General features: G+C 36.8%; 1 protein-coding gene across 1 annotated transcript; it reads right to left on the bottom strand.

Annotated features, from left to right (window-relative positions):
* Nucleotides 1-11,342: 11,342 nt before the first annotated feature.
* LOC104603561 (protein VACUOLELESS GAMETOPHYTES-like) lies at nt 11,343-11,864 on the bottom strand. Its single transcript, XM_010267632.3, has one exon. The coding sequence runs from the start codon at nt 11,862-11,864 to the stop codon at nt 11,343-11,345; it is 522 nt and encodes a 173-aa protein (XP_010265934.2).
* Between the last annotated feature and the right edge of the window lie 6,268 nt (nt 11,865-18,132).

The following is an 18,132-nucleotide window of genomic DNA, read 5'->3' as shown; positions in this document are numbered from 1 at the left end:
CATTATACGTCAATCATTTTGCTCCTCTACTCCACAACAAAATGGAGTGGTTGAGCAAAAGAATATACATTTACTTGATATTGCTCGACCACTTTTGATTCAATGTTAGTTCCAAAAGTATATTAGAGTGATGCTGACCTTACCTCTTGTTTTCTCATTAATCGTATGCCTTTATTAGTGTTACATGGTTCCTCCCCTTTCTCTATTGTATTTCCTTCTTAGTCTCCTTTCCCTTTGCCTCTGCATGTCTTTGGCTGTGTTGGTTTTGTTCACTTCCTAGGTTTGGGTTTAGATAAAGTTTAAACAAGAATTACAAATCTAGAGTTTAGAAGAAGAAGAATAAGAAGAAGAAGAAGAGATGTGTCGAGAGGTGTGTGCTGGTTACTGTTTACACCCTCAAAAGTTCTTTATATTTTAAAAAGAGAAAATTACAAAGAAGCTCCTACTCAGGCACCCAAATATAGAGAGAATACAAGAAAAGAGGAAAAAGGCTAAAATACCCTTATCTAAGCATTCTCAACACTCTCCCTCAAGTTGAGCATATATGTCAATCATGCCCAACTTGGTAAGGTTCTTAGCAAATTTTGGATATTGAACACCTTTAGTGAGACAATCAGCTTGTTGGTCTTTTGACCTTACAAAAGGAAGGCAAATATCTCCGCTAGCATTTTTTTCTCTAATAAAGTGTTTATTCACTTCAATATGCTTTGTACAATCATGTTGGACAGGATTGTGGGCAATATTTATGGCTGCTTAGTTGTCACAATATAGTCTCATTGGGACATCTACTTGGATGCCCATCTCAGTCCATAAGGTCTTCAACCAGAATAGTTTAGACATTCCATGAGCCATTGCCATGTACTCTGCCTCAGCACTAAATGAGCAAAAACAAATTGTTCCTTACTTCTCAATGAAATCACATTATCTCTAAGGCACAATAACTAGATGTAGATCTTCTATCATCAATCGACCCTGCCTAATCAGCATCTGTGTAAGCCTCAATCTTTAGATGGTCATGATCAGAATACAACACCCCTTTGCCAAGATATCCTTTAAAATAAGCTAAAATTCTATTAACCACTTGCATATGAAATGTCTTGGGTTCATGCATATATTGGCTAACCACTCCAATAGTATAGGATATGTCAGGTCTAGTCAAGTAGAGATATAGAAAGTAGTCCACCAATATTTGATATATCCCCTTGTTTGGAAGAACTTCTCCTTTAGTGGAACTCAACTTATGGTTGGGGTCAATTGGAATTTCTACAAGCTTACACCATAATTTCCCAATTTCATAAAGAAAATCAAGTACATACTTCCTTTGTGACAAGAAAATTCCCTTTTAGGATCTTGCAATTTCAATGCCAAGAAAGTATCGAAGATCACCAAGTTCCTTAATCTCAAATTCGGAAGCACGGAAGGACTTTAACTTCACTTGTCATAACAATGTCATCAACATATACTATCAACATTGTTACTCTACCATCAACTCTTCTAATGAATAAGGTGTGGTTAGCCTGAGGTTGAGAAAAACCAATATTTAGGATAGTATTTTTGAACTTGTCAAACTAGGCTCTCGGGGACTATTTGAGCCTATATAAGGACTTCTTCAAGCGGTAGACTTTTCCATCACTATTAGGAAAGTTTACCCCAGGTGGTAAGTCCATATATACTTCCTCTTGTAAGTTCCCATTAAGGAAGGCATTCTTTACATCTATTTGATGTAAAGGCTAGCAAGAGACATGATCACACGAATAGAGTTCATTTTAGCAATTGGAGCAAAGGTTTCTAGATAATCAATGCCATAAATTTGAATTATCCTTTGGCTACAAGCTGAGCTTTGTACCTCTCAATTGAGCCATTTGCCTTGTGCTTAACAGTATAAACCCACTTACACCTAATAGGAATCTTATCTTTAGGGCTAAGAATAATCTCCCAAGTCTAGTTCTTTATTAGGGCCTCCATTTCTTGGTTCATGGCTTCCTTCTAGTGAGGGGATTACATTGCCTTTATAACACTGTAAGGGATGGAAATAGAAGAGATGGCAAAAATATAGGCACAATAGGAAGGTGAAAGATTATCATAAGACACATAGTTAGTAATATGATACTTGCTACATGTCCGCTTCACTTTTCGAATGGCAATATGAAGATCAAGGTCCGAATCAATAATAGGAGTGTCAAGAGGTTCAAGATTACTTGAGTTTGGGGGATCAGATTGTGATGGGTATTTTGTTTCAGGAGCCACCCGCTTACTGTGCTTGATAAAAAACTGCTGCTAGGATCGAGGCTGATACACAGGAGGAGGAGGAGGAGGAGGAAGAGGAGGAGGAGGGGAAGGAATACCACCGTTACTGGGAAGAGAGGGAGGAGGTGGAACAGAGGTAAGAACAAGAAGGCAGAAGGGAGTTCGATCTTCACTTGCATTCTCTCCTTGAAGAGAAGGACAACATACCTCTTGCCAGAGAAAGCATCAAAGCATCCATAGCCTTTCTGGACTGGAGAGTAATCAAGGAAAACACATTTAACCGATTTAGGATCAAACTTACACTAGGAAGGACTCGTATCATTTAAAAAAAAACACAATCAAAGATCTTGAGGGGTAGTTTAAAAGGAGGTTCATTAGGGAAAAGAAGTTTTTTTTTTTTTTTTTGATCAATAACAATGGATTTTATTAATGATTTGGAAAACCAGAATTGCAAGGTAAGGAGCTAAAGAATCTTAACTCCCAAATACCTTATAAACCCCAACCCATGGAGCAATTACAAAACAACCCAAAACATAGAGTTTCTGTTCACCCCTTGCCCAGCTAGACCATCTGCCAGTGCATTAGCACTTCTCACTATTCATGTACAACAAATTTGAATATCCTTGGTGAGCCACTTGAACTTCTTCTTTTCATTGCTATATTTCTAGAGCATAGAATTGCCCTCTTTTAGCCAATTCACTACAATTTCAGAATCACCTTCTATGATCAACTTTTTAAAGTTCATTTCCTTGGCCCTTTGTATCCCTTCAAGAGCTCCTAGGATCTCAGCCCTCAAGGAATCTCCCTCCCCAATTGGGCCAGAATACATAGCTAATAGGTTCCCTTTTTCATCTCTTATCACTCCCCCCATTCCGAAGGGCCCTGGATTATCCATGCTACTACCATTAAAATTCAATTTGGTGAACCCATGAGGTGAAGGTGTCCAGTAGGAATTTGAGGACTTCTTGATTGAGCCTAACTCTGCAATCTCCCTCCACTTTCTGGTATCATCAACTGAGAATACTACAAACAATTCCAAGGTTTTTAACCAGTGAATCAGGGAAAAGAAGTTGATGAGGAGAATGAAGGTTAATGACCCTTGACGGAAGTCTATTAATGAGATACACGGCTGTCTCAATAGCATCACCCTAGAAATGAGTGGAAACATGAGTTTGAAACAGTAAACCTCGAGCAACTTCAACCACATGCCTGTTCTTCCTTTCAACCACCCCACTTTGTTGTGGAGTATGACTTGATGAACTTTGGTGAATAATGTCCCGATCTTCAAGAAATCTATGCAAATGATGTTCAAAGTATTCCTTGAAGTTTTGAACAATCATAAGAACTTCATCTCGACTTTTCATCAAGTAGAGTTATGTATACTGACTGTAGTCATCAATGAAGATGATGAAGTATTTATACCTACCCACCCATGCGGAGGATAGCATATGGGTCCCAAACATCAGTATGAATCAAATGGAAAGCAACATTACTTCTTTTACTACTTGCAAAATATGTGGTTCTACATTGTTTGGATAGATGACAAACTTCATATTCAAGATTTAACTTTGACACAGAGTCAAACAAGTTTGGAAACAAGTTTTACAGAATTGAAAGACGTATAACCAAGGCAACAATGCCGTAATTTCAAAAGGCTCATTTTCTCATTTGAACAAAACTCAGTCTAGCTTGACAGTCCATGCTTTGAAGGTCCATTAAAGAGGTAGACTCCATCAACTTCATGCCCACTTCTAATCATCTCCCCCGTGTTCAAGTTTTGAAAAACATAATGGGTAGGAAAAAAGTCATTGAGCAATTATGAGATTTTGTGAGAGAACTAACAGACAACAAATTTTTATGTAACTAAGGCAAATGAAGAACAAATCCAAGAGAAAGGTTACGAGTGAGTTTAACTTCACCCTGACCCGAAATAGGGGTCTGAGATCCATCAACAACAGTAATCTTGCACTTCCCTAGAGTTAACTTATATAAGGTAAAATGTGAAGGCATACCAGTCATATGGGCATTCGCCCCAAAGTCTACAATCCATGGGCTAAAAGATGTGGAACAAGCAAGTGTAGTACCTTCCTTGGCATATGAACTAGATGGATTACTAGGTCCAAAACCGGATGAGGAGGATGTGCCACCCTTTTCTAGCTACAACAGTATATTCTTGAGTTTGTCCATTACATTAGAGGAATCAAGCATACTAAAAGGTTGAGCATCATCACCGGTCGTAGCCAAGTGAGCGTTGCTCTTCTTCCCGGTTTTGTACTTCTTCGGTTTTAAATGAGCATTGAGCTCCAACACCTTTCCTTAGTATGTCTTAGCTTCTTGCAATAATCACAAATAACATCCTCATCCTTCTCAGTAATAGGGTGTTTGCTAGTATTTTGCCTAGGTCGAGATGACATAAAGGTAGAGTGATCAATCATAGGAGGTTGCATCATGGCAGTCCTTCGACTTTCTTCCCCTTGTACAAGAGAAGTAAGCGGAAGCAAGAGTGATAATGACGATACTAAGAATATGTTGCCTGATAAAATCAAACTCTGGATTTAAGCCAGCCAAGAAATCAAAGGCTCTATTCTCCTCTATGTACTTCCGGTATTGTTCACCATCTTCAGGGTCCTTCCATATGAGAGTTTTGAAGTGATCTATTTTTTTCTAGATAGATTGTAGAGAAGAGAAATACATAACAACAGATCTCTTCCCTGGTGCATATTGCAAACTTCTCTCTGAAGCTAGTACACTCTAGTAGTATTGTTAACTTGGGAATAAGTGGCAACAACTCTATCCCAAATATCTTTGACCGTTGGAAGAAAATGTAGTTTCGGGCAATATGAGGTTACATTGAGCAAATCATTCATGACATAACAAGGGAGTTATCCTGTTCCCACTTTGCAAATTTTGGGTCTTAAAGATTTGGCTTCATCTCCTTTCTTGTGATGAATCCCAATTTACCTTTCCTAGTAATGGTAAATTTAGCAGATTGAGACCACTCCAAAAAATTAGCTCCATCAAGTTAAACAGTAGTTATCATCCCACTGGAAATATCTGCACTTCCCGGGAGCACACTAGAAACCATCTGAACATCCTTAGATGATTCTATATTCTACCAAGACACTTTCTCGCCAACCAAATAGATCCCCAATACTTAACTAAAGCTAAAAACCCAAGAACCAAGGTCACCACATGGTTAAGAGGCAAAAAGGAGGCCTCCCAAAAATTATATAGGGCTTAGAAAATTACAGGGCCACTTCCCATCATTCCCGAAGTGTAAAGCAACCTAAATGATCTAGGTTTTATAGTAGAAGGTCATTAAACATGATATACAAGGTTTGACATCAAATTTGGAATTTCTACAATTTTCTCCTTGAAAAAACCACTAAAACTAAAAATCATAGAAGCTTTGAACAGGGACAAGAGTCATACCAAAAATCCTCTAAAATCAGGGCGAATCAAACCATGTAAGATTCATTGACTGCTACCAACACCTGTACAGACTACTGATGTCATCTGGTGGCAGTCTAACATCAGCAATTCACCTCATGGAAGAGGATGAAGGAGAGGTATTCCCAAGTGCCTTTACCTGCTCTGATACCAAGTTGCTAAACAAGAGTTACAAATCTAGGGTTTAGAAGAAGAAGAAGAAGAAGAAGAAGAAGAGAGATGTATCGAGAGGTGTGTGTTGGTTACTGTTCACACCTTCAAAAGTTCTTTATATTTTGAAAAGAGAAAATTACAAGGAAGCTCCTACTTGGGCGTCCAAATACAGAGAGTACAAGAGAAGAGGAAAAATGCTAAAATACCCCTGTCTAAGCATTCTCAACAGATGAGTTGGACTCTCGTACTCTTCGATGTTTATTTTTGGGGTATTCTTGGACCCAAAAAGGGTATAAATGGTACAACACTTTTCTTCGTCTTTCTTTTGTTCTTGCTGTGACCTTCTTTGAGAATGTTCCTTTTTTTTCATTAGTGGAGCACACTTCTCTTGATAATTTATTCTCACCTCCCCTTACCTTGCTTGACAAGAATAGGAATATAGTAAGTGAATGGTGATGAGCACTTTTTTCCTATTTCCATGGCTAATAAAGACAACAATTAGTATTTTCTACCAAAAGAGAGTCAATAATTGGCCATATAAATCTCTTAGAATTTAGGCTAATAGGCATTTTCAGAACCCAACTGACCTATATCTCTTAAACAAAAATTTCAATTGTTTCAACACCTCCTATAGTCTTTCAACACAATCTTCCTAGAGGTCTACTATCTGGAAATTGAGATTGTCGCTGCTGAGAAAGACTGAACTTAGTAGTGAATAACTTATAGCTGATGTTAGCAACTTGTTCTTCAGTGAAGATAGTTGTTACATATCCAGCAGTTTGAACAAAACCCAGCAACAGCAAGAAATGAAGTTCGCATCAACTTTAATGTTTTTGGTTCGATCATGATCAATAGGATCAGCTAAGAAGCATCCGTAAATGTCCCAAAACTATGGGCAGAGAGATCAATGAGAGTTGCAATTATAGTAAGAAAACACATGCTATATATAAAGAAGTGTACAACAAGAATGAGTTAGATCGTTATAAAGTTCTTATAAAGTTGAATTTCTGACAGGATTTGCGCCTGATTAACTAGTAGCTGATTATACCAGGTAGAGGCTGCAGAATGGATCCAGATCAGATAATCCCTGATCGGATTCCAGTTTCTAACCAATGCTTGGAGTAGAGGCCATGAAACCCAATTCAATAGTGGCTCCTGATTTTGCTGAAAATGCAAAGGATCCACTGGCCATCAGTGTTATCATTTTCCATTGCCATAATTGAAGAAACTCAAAGTAATTGAAATCTTATTATTGGAGCCTCCCACAAAGTCAACCAACAAGAAGAAACAAGGAAAACAAAGAGATTATTACAACATGTAGTGGTAATCAAAGTGCCAAACGATTAACTATTAACAATGACTTAATAAGTCCATGAACAATTCATGGGATCGACATATATTTTGCTAAGCATCAAGCGTGGGTAATTGATCAAGGCTGAAGACAGATTCAATCCCATATGTGGGAAACGGAAACAAGTACACCAGTTGAGGGTGAGGGACACAACACAGACTATACCACCTAAGGGGTCGTGTCCTTCAGCCAATGAGCGAACTGGCTGCTGAAAATCCGACACTGCTGATCTGACATTGATAAATAGATGCAGCAAGCTGAAGTTCCTGCATATTTTTGGCCATGTTCTGCAGCTCTTCAACCCCGCTTGTTGGTTGATACGGTGGTGATGGTGGTGGTCGTGCCTCAGGGGTTGCACAACTCAAGTGGGCTCCAAAATCGCAATCAACACAAAAAGTAGAACCAGCCTTGGACTTTCAACCAGTAATTAATGGTAGTTTAACTGTGAACAAGTACACCAGCTGGATTGCCATAAATATGTGGGAATTGATCAAGGCTGAAGACAGATTCAATCCCATAAATATGTGGGAAACCAGTACACCAGCTGAGGGTGAGAGACCCAGATCATTCGGTGAACTGGCTGCTAAAATTCCGGCACTGCTGATCTGACATTGATATATAGTAGCCTCAAGCTGTAATTCCAGCATCTCTTTCATCGTCATCTGCAACTCTTCCACCGTGCTTCTTGGTTCATTCGGTGGTGGTGGTGGTGGTTGTGCCTCAGAGGTTGCACAACTCAGGTGGGCTCCAAAATCGCAATCAACACAAAGGTACAACCAGCCTTTGGGTCTGAGTGATTGAAAGTGAGAGATAGAGGGTGTGGGTCAGTGGGTGGGCTTCATGGACAGCAGTCTGAGGCAAAGAGGCGCACTGGACGTGGAGATCGAACTCACAATGGGCACAGCTTAAGCTGAAGGAACTACCATCCTCTCTGCAGGCACTACACAGGAATGCGCCAGGTGGGTATGTTGGCATTGGGAGGAGGGTGAGTGGGTGTTTGGGATGTGCTGGGTGCTCCATCGAACGCTCCACATTCAGACATTTTTGATGAAGGTAGTAGTTGCAGAAACAATTTGATACTTCCAAGGTATTTTCTATTGTGCCAAATTTTTGATCTACAAGTCTAATCTAATTATTATTTATGAATTTTGTTTCTATCTCGGTAAAGAAAGAGGTGATAGATGAGAGATCAATTAAGAAAAATAAAAATAAGTCTTCAAGCTGATAGAGTTGGATCAGGCTTGAGGAGGGAGGAGTTGGGAGTTGGTGAGACAGTGTAACATCTGTTGGGAGGAGGATAAGCTGTTCCTCTCCTATGGCACCATTACCCAGCAAGGAGGAGAGGTAATAACTACCGAAACTGGTTGTACAGGCGAAGTAGAAGGTGGTACCGGTGGAGGCAGGGAGGTAATAAATGTAAAATATTTATTAAAAACACAAAATATAATTATAATAGATTTAATAACATTCATATTATTAATAGTTTTATATTTTTACAAAATTCATCACGAAATTATGTACTGACAATATAAATTATGATTTTTCAGATTATTCAAAATAAATGTTATTCAAATAATAAAAATTTAACATTAAAACAATAAAATATTATTTAAATAATTCAATAACTAAATATCTTAAATTCAAATAATGAGTAGTTTTAAATATTTTATATAATATTTAAATAACTAAATATTTTAAAGAATGAAATATTTAACATAACTATATTTTAAATAGTTAAAATAACGAAATTATGCAATAAATTAAAAAATAAAAAAAAATAAATCATAACATAATATTGAAATTAATATTAATTTAAAATTTTTACAAAATTAATAAGGAAATTATGTAATAATAGAATAAATTATAGTTTATAGATTATTAAATTCGATTAATAGTTAAAATTATAAAATTTTAAATAAGGATATTATTAAAATAACTAAATACTATGTTAAATAACCAATTTCACTTATATCAATTAATAATTCTAGAAAAATAACTTTCAAAAAAAAAATTCATTAATAATGGTTTTAAAATATTAATCTATATTTATTTTAAATTTAATATACTAAAACTAATATTTATTGTATTCTCAGCAATTGTTTATAGTTTTTTCTATAAATATATTTTCAATAATTATGTATAAACCTATATTTTTTTTTATTTAACAGAATTTTTTTAATAATTATTGGATACTGAACTACAATTATTTAACTTTTGAAATTTAATTTATTATACTTATTGTATTTATTGTATTTTTGAGATTACAATATTTATTGACCAACTTAATATATTTTTTATTACTTTTGTAATTATTTTATTTTTATTAGTTATTTATTTTACTTTCTTTATAAATATATTTTCAGTTATTGTGCATTTTTGCTATAAATATTTAATAATTATTGGAGAGTAAAAATACTTTTACTTATTATAGATTAAAATATTAATTTAGATGAAATTAGGAGTGCTGATCATGGCCTGGTTTAGTTTGGTTGTAGCTTATTTGACCAACCAAATCGACATAGTGAGGTTGGGGAGTTGGTTACTTGAAATCTACTGATCATTATTGAAAATCAACTAAATCGGGTTGTATTGGTTTGGGTTGATTTTCGGTTTGCTCAATTGGTTTAAAAGATTACATTGAAAACTTAATTTTAAATTTTAAAAATTACATTAACATTATTAAAAAATAAATTTATAATATAAAATATTTGAGACTAAGAAATATAGGAATTTCCCCACTTTCCTGTATTAAAAATTATATTTAAAATATAAAAATATTAATATGTATTTGTGATTGGGTTATTCGATTTTGGTCAATTTAGCCACAACGAAACTGATCCCAATTTCAACTAGAAATGTTAGAAACTGAACAATTCGGGTCGAATTGGTTGGTTTCATCAGTTCGATGAACAAGCTTAGCTGAAATAAATTATTGTTATTTTTGTATTGTAAAAAATTATTAAAAGTATTATAAAATATAAATAATTAATCATTATTTAAAAAGTTAGAAATATAAAATAATTGTATACTCTTACGTGTTTTACTGTTTAGCTTTCCTTAACGAATCCCGTGCGTCGCATGGGTGCCCGCTAGTTATTCATTAATTTATACTTGAAGCGCTCTCTTTCTCTCTCCTGATTTATAGGTTCTTCTCAAATGGTGTAATTCCACTTCTATTCATTAATAGCTGCACAGTTTATACTTATATGTCACGATTTTGACCTTTCGCCTAATTGACTTTCGAAAGATGTTTGACTTGACTTTCTGTTTGGGGTTACATTAGGCTACTCCTTGCTTGGCTAGGCCCAACAATGATATGATCTTGAGTCAGTTCTCAGATGCCAAGCGGGCTGATGTAAACAAGATACTTTTAGGCTATGTTTGGTTTGAAGGAAAAAGTAGGAAAAAGAAAGAAAAGGTAGGGAAAATTTTACAAATCTTGTAAATGTTTTTTTTTTTTTATTTTATTTTTATCTTTTCTTATCTTTGTTTTTTTCAAACCAAACATAGCCTTAAACTATCTTGATATCCTTGCTTTTTTACCTGAAACGTTTTAGATTGATTAATATAAATTGGAATACAATTGTTGTTATTTGAGGCTATTAATCGTTGAAACGGGTATTGTGAGAGAGCCTGTTTATAAACATCAAATTGGCATTTCTTGTTTAGGGGTGAAGTCTAATCATTATAGCTAAAGTAATTCTAACATCTAACATGACAATAAATCTCCCACCTTTTACAGTGGGGCCATAAATATACACTACCGTTGGTTATGGTTCCACAGCCAGCTGAACAGCCATTGCGTTCAGCTAATTAATCCCAAATCCCAAACACAACCTTTGCTGCTCAAGAGTTAATCTTATTCTTTTTGCATTGCTATGAGATGAGTCTCCAAAAGGCAACCAACAAAGAGGAAATGGGAAAAACAAAGAGCTTATTACAACCAGTAATGGTACCCAAACGACTAACTGCATATCCAATGACTTAATAAGAAGCCCATCACCATGAACAGAACAATTCATGGGCTCGATCTTTATTCTCGTAGGCAATGAGCGGGTGATTGATCAGGGCTAAAGACAGATTGAATCCCATATCATACGTGGGAAACCAGTACACCAGCTGAAGGTAAGTGATCCAGACTTTAAAACCTTCTCATGGTCGATGCTAATGCATTGGCTAGATTCATCTGAAGTTGACACCTTGCAGCTGCAAGCTGAAATTCCTGCATCTCTTTCGTCAATCTATGCATCTCTTCCACCGCGCTCGTTGGTTCATTCGCCGGTGGTGGTGGTGGCGGTGGTCGTGCCTCGGAGGTTGCACAGCTCAAGTGGTCTCCGAAATCGCAACCAACACAGAGGTACAACCAGCCTTGGAGGTCCACGTCTTCACCACAAACGTCACAGCTGAAAGCAATCGACTCGGCGTGAGAGAGTTTGGGGTTTGAGTAACTGAAAGTGAGAGATAGAGGATGTGGGTGGGCTTCATGGACAACAGTCTGAGGCAAAGAGGCGCACTGGACGTGGAGATCGAACTCACAATGGGCGCAGCTTAAGCTGAAGGAGCTACCATCCTCTCTGCAGGCATTACACAGGAACGAGCCAGATGGGTATGTTGGCACTGGGAGAAGGGTGAGTGGGTGGTTGGGGTGTGCTGGGTGCTCCATCCAACGCCCCACATTCAGACATTTTTCATGAAGATAGTAGTTGCAGGATTCGCACCCAAACAAAGAACCCAAGGTGACTAGCTCACAGCCCGAGCACCGGATCCCATCGCTTTCTTGTGCTTCATCATAGGGATTCAAGGGATGGGGGTGGCTGAAATGTTGAGTTGCTTCAGACTCCATCTCTCTCTCTGCTCTGGAATTCTGATGGTTGCATTGGACAAGCGAGCTTTGGTGCTATATAACTTGGGCGGTGTTTGACTTTGCAGGTTGGCTTTGAAGGGGATTCAATTCTTTGTTGGAAGATGAGGCTGTCAGTGTCAAGTATTACTTTACTACTTGAGCCAGCAAACAGAAAGCGTGTATAGTCTAATTGATTAATCGATAAGGCTGAGTTGAATGCAAAGGGATTGCACTTTTTTGTGTGAAACCCAGGACCGAAAGGTAGGTGCTCATTGTTTCTTGGTTATTTTATTTCCGTCTAGGTTTGACAAGTTTTATATATTCTGGTTGACCTCAAGGTGGTCAATTGGATTTGGGTCCAAATAATCCATGAATTTGATTGGATTAAAATTCCATTCAACACCCTCACTCTGTTTTTAACCCGCCGTTGATTTGGTCGGCTGAACTGTTGGAATCGTTACGGGCAAGGTTCAAAATATCAATATGCCCGATATGCGATAGGGGCGTATCGGGTGATACCGATACTTTTGTTTTTTTAATTTTTTTTAAAACTGATTCAGGGGGCTGGTTTAAGGCTCCTCCACCCCTTAAACCGGTCAGAATCCCGATACACCCTCTTTAGAGGCATATCATGATACTTTGAACTTTGGTTACGGGTCAAGATTCTGGGTCCCATTTGCATGAAAACCGTCATTTGGTAAAAAAACAATTGACCTGGTCAAAAACCATTTGATATGAGCAGTTTTGACCGTTGACCCGTTTAACCCAATCAATGGGTCACAAGTTACATATTTGATATACATGTACAAATCTAGAGGCTATAACTTCCATTTGGATGTTCCTTCAAAATAAGTTTTCGAGATCAATGTGCCTCAGGAAATTAAAGGCACCTTGTTCCCCTATTTTAAAACGTTGTACTCTCAAGCTTGCTTGGAATCAAAACAAATTCAGTAGAAGGATGTTTTCCTTGGTTGGAATCAAACTGGGACTCTGGATCATCTCCTGCACTCTTTTCTTCCAACACTTCCATGTATTCTCATGTGAATAAGTATTTACACAAATGTAAACGTAGGGGACACCTGACCGGAAGTGCAAGAGAACAGGACCCAGCTTCCATTGATCATTGATACTTCCGGCTCAGGCTAGTCCTAGGCCCAAAATCAACCCAAGGTTCTGGCTCCCAACCCAGTCCAATCTAGGTTTTTAAAATCGGACCAGACAGGGAACCATTCTGTAGACTAGTTTTTGGGTTAAATGGTCTGATTGTCTGGTTTGAATAGATGGCCTGTTTTAATTTAAAAAATAAAAAAATAAAAAAAGGTCAAAACTGTTGTTCAGGTTTACAGTTCGACCACCCGTGTTAGTAGGTCGCTGACCAAATCAATGATTTTTGGTCAAAAAGCAATTTTAGGGTGCAATAAAATTGATTACCTGACTGATTCCCGGTTTTCTGGTATGATTTTGAAAACCATGATATTATCAACAGTCATTAATTTGGATCTTCTGGTTACAATGCATCTTCAAACAAGTAAATACAGACCAATTCAGAGAATCGGATCTTTGCTTTGCTTGCTACGTAGCCCGCATTGTAACTTTTTGTCTAATTCATCCAGATCCCAAATCTGTGAAATTCTCAAGAGTGGAAGCTGTGTAATGTGTTTTTCACTTCTTCGGTGGTTCTATGAACTAACTAAAATGGAAGATTTGACTTCTATTTTATATATATGTATAATTTACTAGTTGTCTTGGCCCATTGCAGTACCCATTAAGGGACCCATCATAAACTGTTTGCTGCTTCTCCCTCTAGCTGTAGGTGGAGAAATGATTAAGGGCTAGAAATTCAATTGATTGTATTCATACATTCCAATAATTAATGGGTAGAAGAAGCAACAAGGTGTTGGGTGTAGGGGTGTTAATGGGCTGGGTTTGGATTGGACCCATGCAAATCAAAGTCAATTTGAATGGATTAGATGAACTAATAAGATATAGTAAATTGGACAAGTGTAGAACTAATGGTCCAAAGTGTTTATTGTATTAGATTAGACCTGGTTCATTTGTAATGGATTTATATTGAATTAGGTCGGGTTGAACTAATATCTGATCTATTAACATAAGATAAGAGTACAAGTGTCAATGGATCAGATTTGGGTTACGTTAGACCCACTCTAAATTAAAACAAATTTGAACAGTTCGGATGGTCCAGACTCTAGACATGAAATTGGACCAGTCCAGAATGGTCGAAAGTATTCATTGAATTGGATTGGACCTGGTCCATCTGTAATAGATTCATACCGAACTGGATTGGATTGGACTGATATCTAGTCCATTGACAGCCCTAATTGGATGCAACTTTTTCTTAGTGCAAGACGGTAGGTCTAACTGGGGAGTCTTGATTCGTTCAAGTTAAACCCTGTGAAGAATAAAAGGGGTTGCAGGGTATTGCTGTGGCGAATTGGAATCTACTCCCAACAAAACATGTGCAAACATGTATGCTCCCAACACGATTTATAACCGCACATCTCAAACATGTTTTGTGGAGAGGGGATCCAGACTCTGTTATAGTCTATGCCACTTTATCTAATTTAATGTGGAGCTATACCAATACATCGAAAGTCATGAATTCATGGAGAGCTAAGAGCCCTAAAGGGAAAATGTATGATACCTAAAAGATATAATATGAATTTTAATAAATTCTACCTTATTAGTTAACACGTTTATGGTACCAGTTGATAGATCACAAATTTTTGGGATATCATATCTTTCCGTTATTATAGTCAAAACCATATCATAGCAAAAGTGGAAGAAGAAATACTTGCAACTGGTTCAGTAACATGAAACATACACACATCCTTGCTATTGTCTTGATATTCATCCTCACTGCCTACAGCCTTCCTTATTAATTAAAACCATGGCCTGGCCAAGGAATGTCAACGGATTGGGTTCGGTTCACCCTTGTCCGGTCCATCTCATATATTACCTTTATATTTAAACAAGCATGTGTGTGTATTTTTTTAGATAAGCATGGGTTATTTTAACCCGAATCTGACCCTAACCCGTAAGGTTAATATTGGGTCAGTGTGGTTTATCACTTGACCCAATCCGTTGACATTTCTAATCCGGTTGTACAAGGAAAAATAAAAGGTAAGGAAAAAAAAATTAAGGATCCGTTTGATTTGCAATTGGAATTGGAATCATAATAATCTATTCCCTTAGTTCAGATAAGAATCAAAATGGGAATTAGAATTAGTTAGAATGGAATTTTATTCCCAAGAGAGTGTGAGGAAATGACCATTCCCTCAATGAGAGAATGCCATTTTACCAAGAACGGAAATGAGATTCTGATTCTACCCAATCACAATTGGAATCAGAATGACCCATTCCGATTCCAATTCCAGACCCCTATTCCCATGAACCAAACGGGCCCTAACTCCTTATACTTCTCAGCATGTTATTAGACCTTCATCGCCCAAGAAAAATCATTAAAAAGATTGGGTTTTATCCTTGAATATAAATGTCTAATACATAAGTATATAGAAAATCATTTTAATGTCTGCAGTTAAATATATATTATACCCTCCAGTTTTATATATAATCTTTATATGTAGGTAAATATCTATACATACACTATACATCCATAATTGCAACCAACCAGGCCCAAATGTTGGGTTTTATTGAGGCTGGTCCAGAATTGGGCCCAACCGGGCTAGACTGAGAACCAAAACCCTAGCATGCCCTGGTTTGGAAACCCACAGAGGCAACTAAACCCGAACCCAGTCCTAAAGTCTTCTAGGACAGTCATAAAAAACTCTATTTTTGTATTTTTAAATTTATAGTAAATGTGTACGTGCATTTGCACGTGGCAGTGCCTTCGATGAAGGTAGATTTGTTTTGTTTCATACTTTCATGCATTTGCTGTGTTTATTTAAGGCTTATCTATCTATTGATGATAAAGTGTGGGGGTTGTACGTGTTATTTCTCTTTTTGATCCCCATGACACTGTCGTAAAGACTCTTTAATAGACCTTTCCTTATATGGTTATAAGTGGGCAGTTCTGAACATTATAAGTGGGTAGCTTCTGAAGTGAGAATAAATAACACATATGCCCTTTTTATGCCCACTGTATGCTTAGAAAAAGTGGATAGAAAACGTCCCATGAAAATTCTAAAAAGAAGGGCATTCGCTCTTTTATAGATAATATAGATATAAATAATACATATATAATTACATAACATAATTGACACGAGTCCAACTTAGTGAAAAAAATACATCTACCTTTATTTGTATTAATTAAATTTGTACATGTTTATCCATAAGTCTGGGCTCGGATTTGCAAATACATAAATATGGGCCTACATTGGATCAGGCATTGGTTGGGTTGGAACTTGGATGGACCAGGCTACCTGAGGCCTCAACTCAACTCAAGCCTAACTCGACTTCAGGTTAATCCCAAATCTTCGGACTTAGGTCCAGGACAGGCCCAACCAGAGCCTTATAAGTTATAATTCAAGCTGTAAAGCTCTGGTTGCATTGGGTTGGACTCAGGTTGCATCCGCCCAAGTTAAGCCTAATCCACACATGTACAGCCGAAAACATGGTCTTATTGTTTGATTTGGACTTTGTAGGCTGGGTGTCTGAAATGTGTTCTCTCTCTCTCTCTCCAGCTTGTGAAATAGAATGGTACTTCACAATTCTATAGTTCTACTAAGGGGGCGTTCTTTTAATCCCATGTTTTTTTTAGCTTTATGTAGAGAGTAGGGAAAGTTTATAGGTAAGTGATACCCATCTCCTAGGTGGATAAATAACTTTTCCACATAAGGGAAAATTTGCCAACACTTGAATGATACAAAAATGTCCATTTTAATAATGTATTTCTATGGCTAAAATAGTCATTACCTTATTTATTTGAGAAATAAAAGAACATGGATAAATATATTAGGTAAGTATTTTCCAGGAAAAATTTATCCAGATAGGCAATTGCAATTACCCAGATAAATAACTTACCAAAAAATGAACAGGCCTAAGTACTAACAATTTAGGCTTAGTTTGAAAAAAGTACAAATGCAAATATATACAATACAAATACATACAAAATAATACAAAATATAAGATTTTGTACTCTACGTATTTGCATTTGTACTCCTTCCAAACTAAGCCTTAGGGTTTAGGTTGATATATTTTGTAACTAGTAATGCTGATCTACATCGATGTTTTGATTTTTGACTGGAAGAACATACATTGGGTTTCATTTCTTTAGTTTTAGCAACAATGAACATTGAATTGAGCATTTTGGAAAGCTAATATATTCCATCAATTATGATTCATGACTATTTTTTCTTAATGGGCAATCTAAGCTCTGAAAGTAAGAGATAGGCCCATCGTGTTCCAACTGGGTGACCTCATCCAAAGTAGGAATTAATGCTTCGGCCATGAACTGTTTATACTGTATTGGTGGATAAGCAAACTCCCCAAGTTTTCACAAATCACAGTTAATAGATCATGATTCAAGAGGGGCCAAAATTCAATATACTATCAATGACTTTGTGATACATCCAATGACCTTAGCAGAGAAAGTTTTGGCTTTCTAATCTTAGGATTTGGTAAGCTGGAACCCCAAATTAAGATTTGTACGTTTGAGCTACTTCGGTCCACTGTAAGTTGAGACTATAACTATAAGGATAGAGCGATTTGGACCCTAATTAGAGGTTTAATGGACTGGTTTTGGGTTGGACTCAATCAAAATCAAAATCAATTTGAATGGATTGGATGAATTAATTAGACATGTTGAATTGGAGTAGCCCAAACTTAATGGTCCAAAGTATTTATTGGATTATATTGGACCTGGTCCATCTATAATAGATATATGTTGGATTGGGTTGTATTGAATAAATATTCGGTTCATCAATAGAAAAATTATATTACAAGTGTCAATGGATCAGGTTTAGGTTGGAACCAATATAAATTAAAACCAATTTGAATAGATTGAATGGTTCAGACATTGATTGGACCCATTCCATTTATAATGAACTCATATTAGACCGAATCGAGTTGGACCAAATGCGGTCCAATTGACACCCCTTATTCGTTAAAG

This window comes from Nelumbo nucifera, chromosome 2, assembly GCF_055504915.1.
Source record: "Nelumbo nucifera cultivar China Antique chromosome 2, China Antique-T2T, whole genome shotgun sequence".
In the NCBI taxonomy this organism is placed as follows: domain Eukaryota; kingdom Viridiplantae; phylum Streptophyta; class Magnoliopsida; order Proteales; family Nelumbonaceae; genus Nelumbo; species Nelumbo nucifera.
The sequence above is the reverse complement of the archived record's forward strand: the minus strand, read 5'-3'. Positions and strand labels throughout refer to the sequence as shown.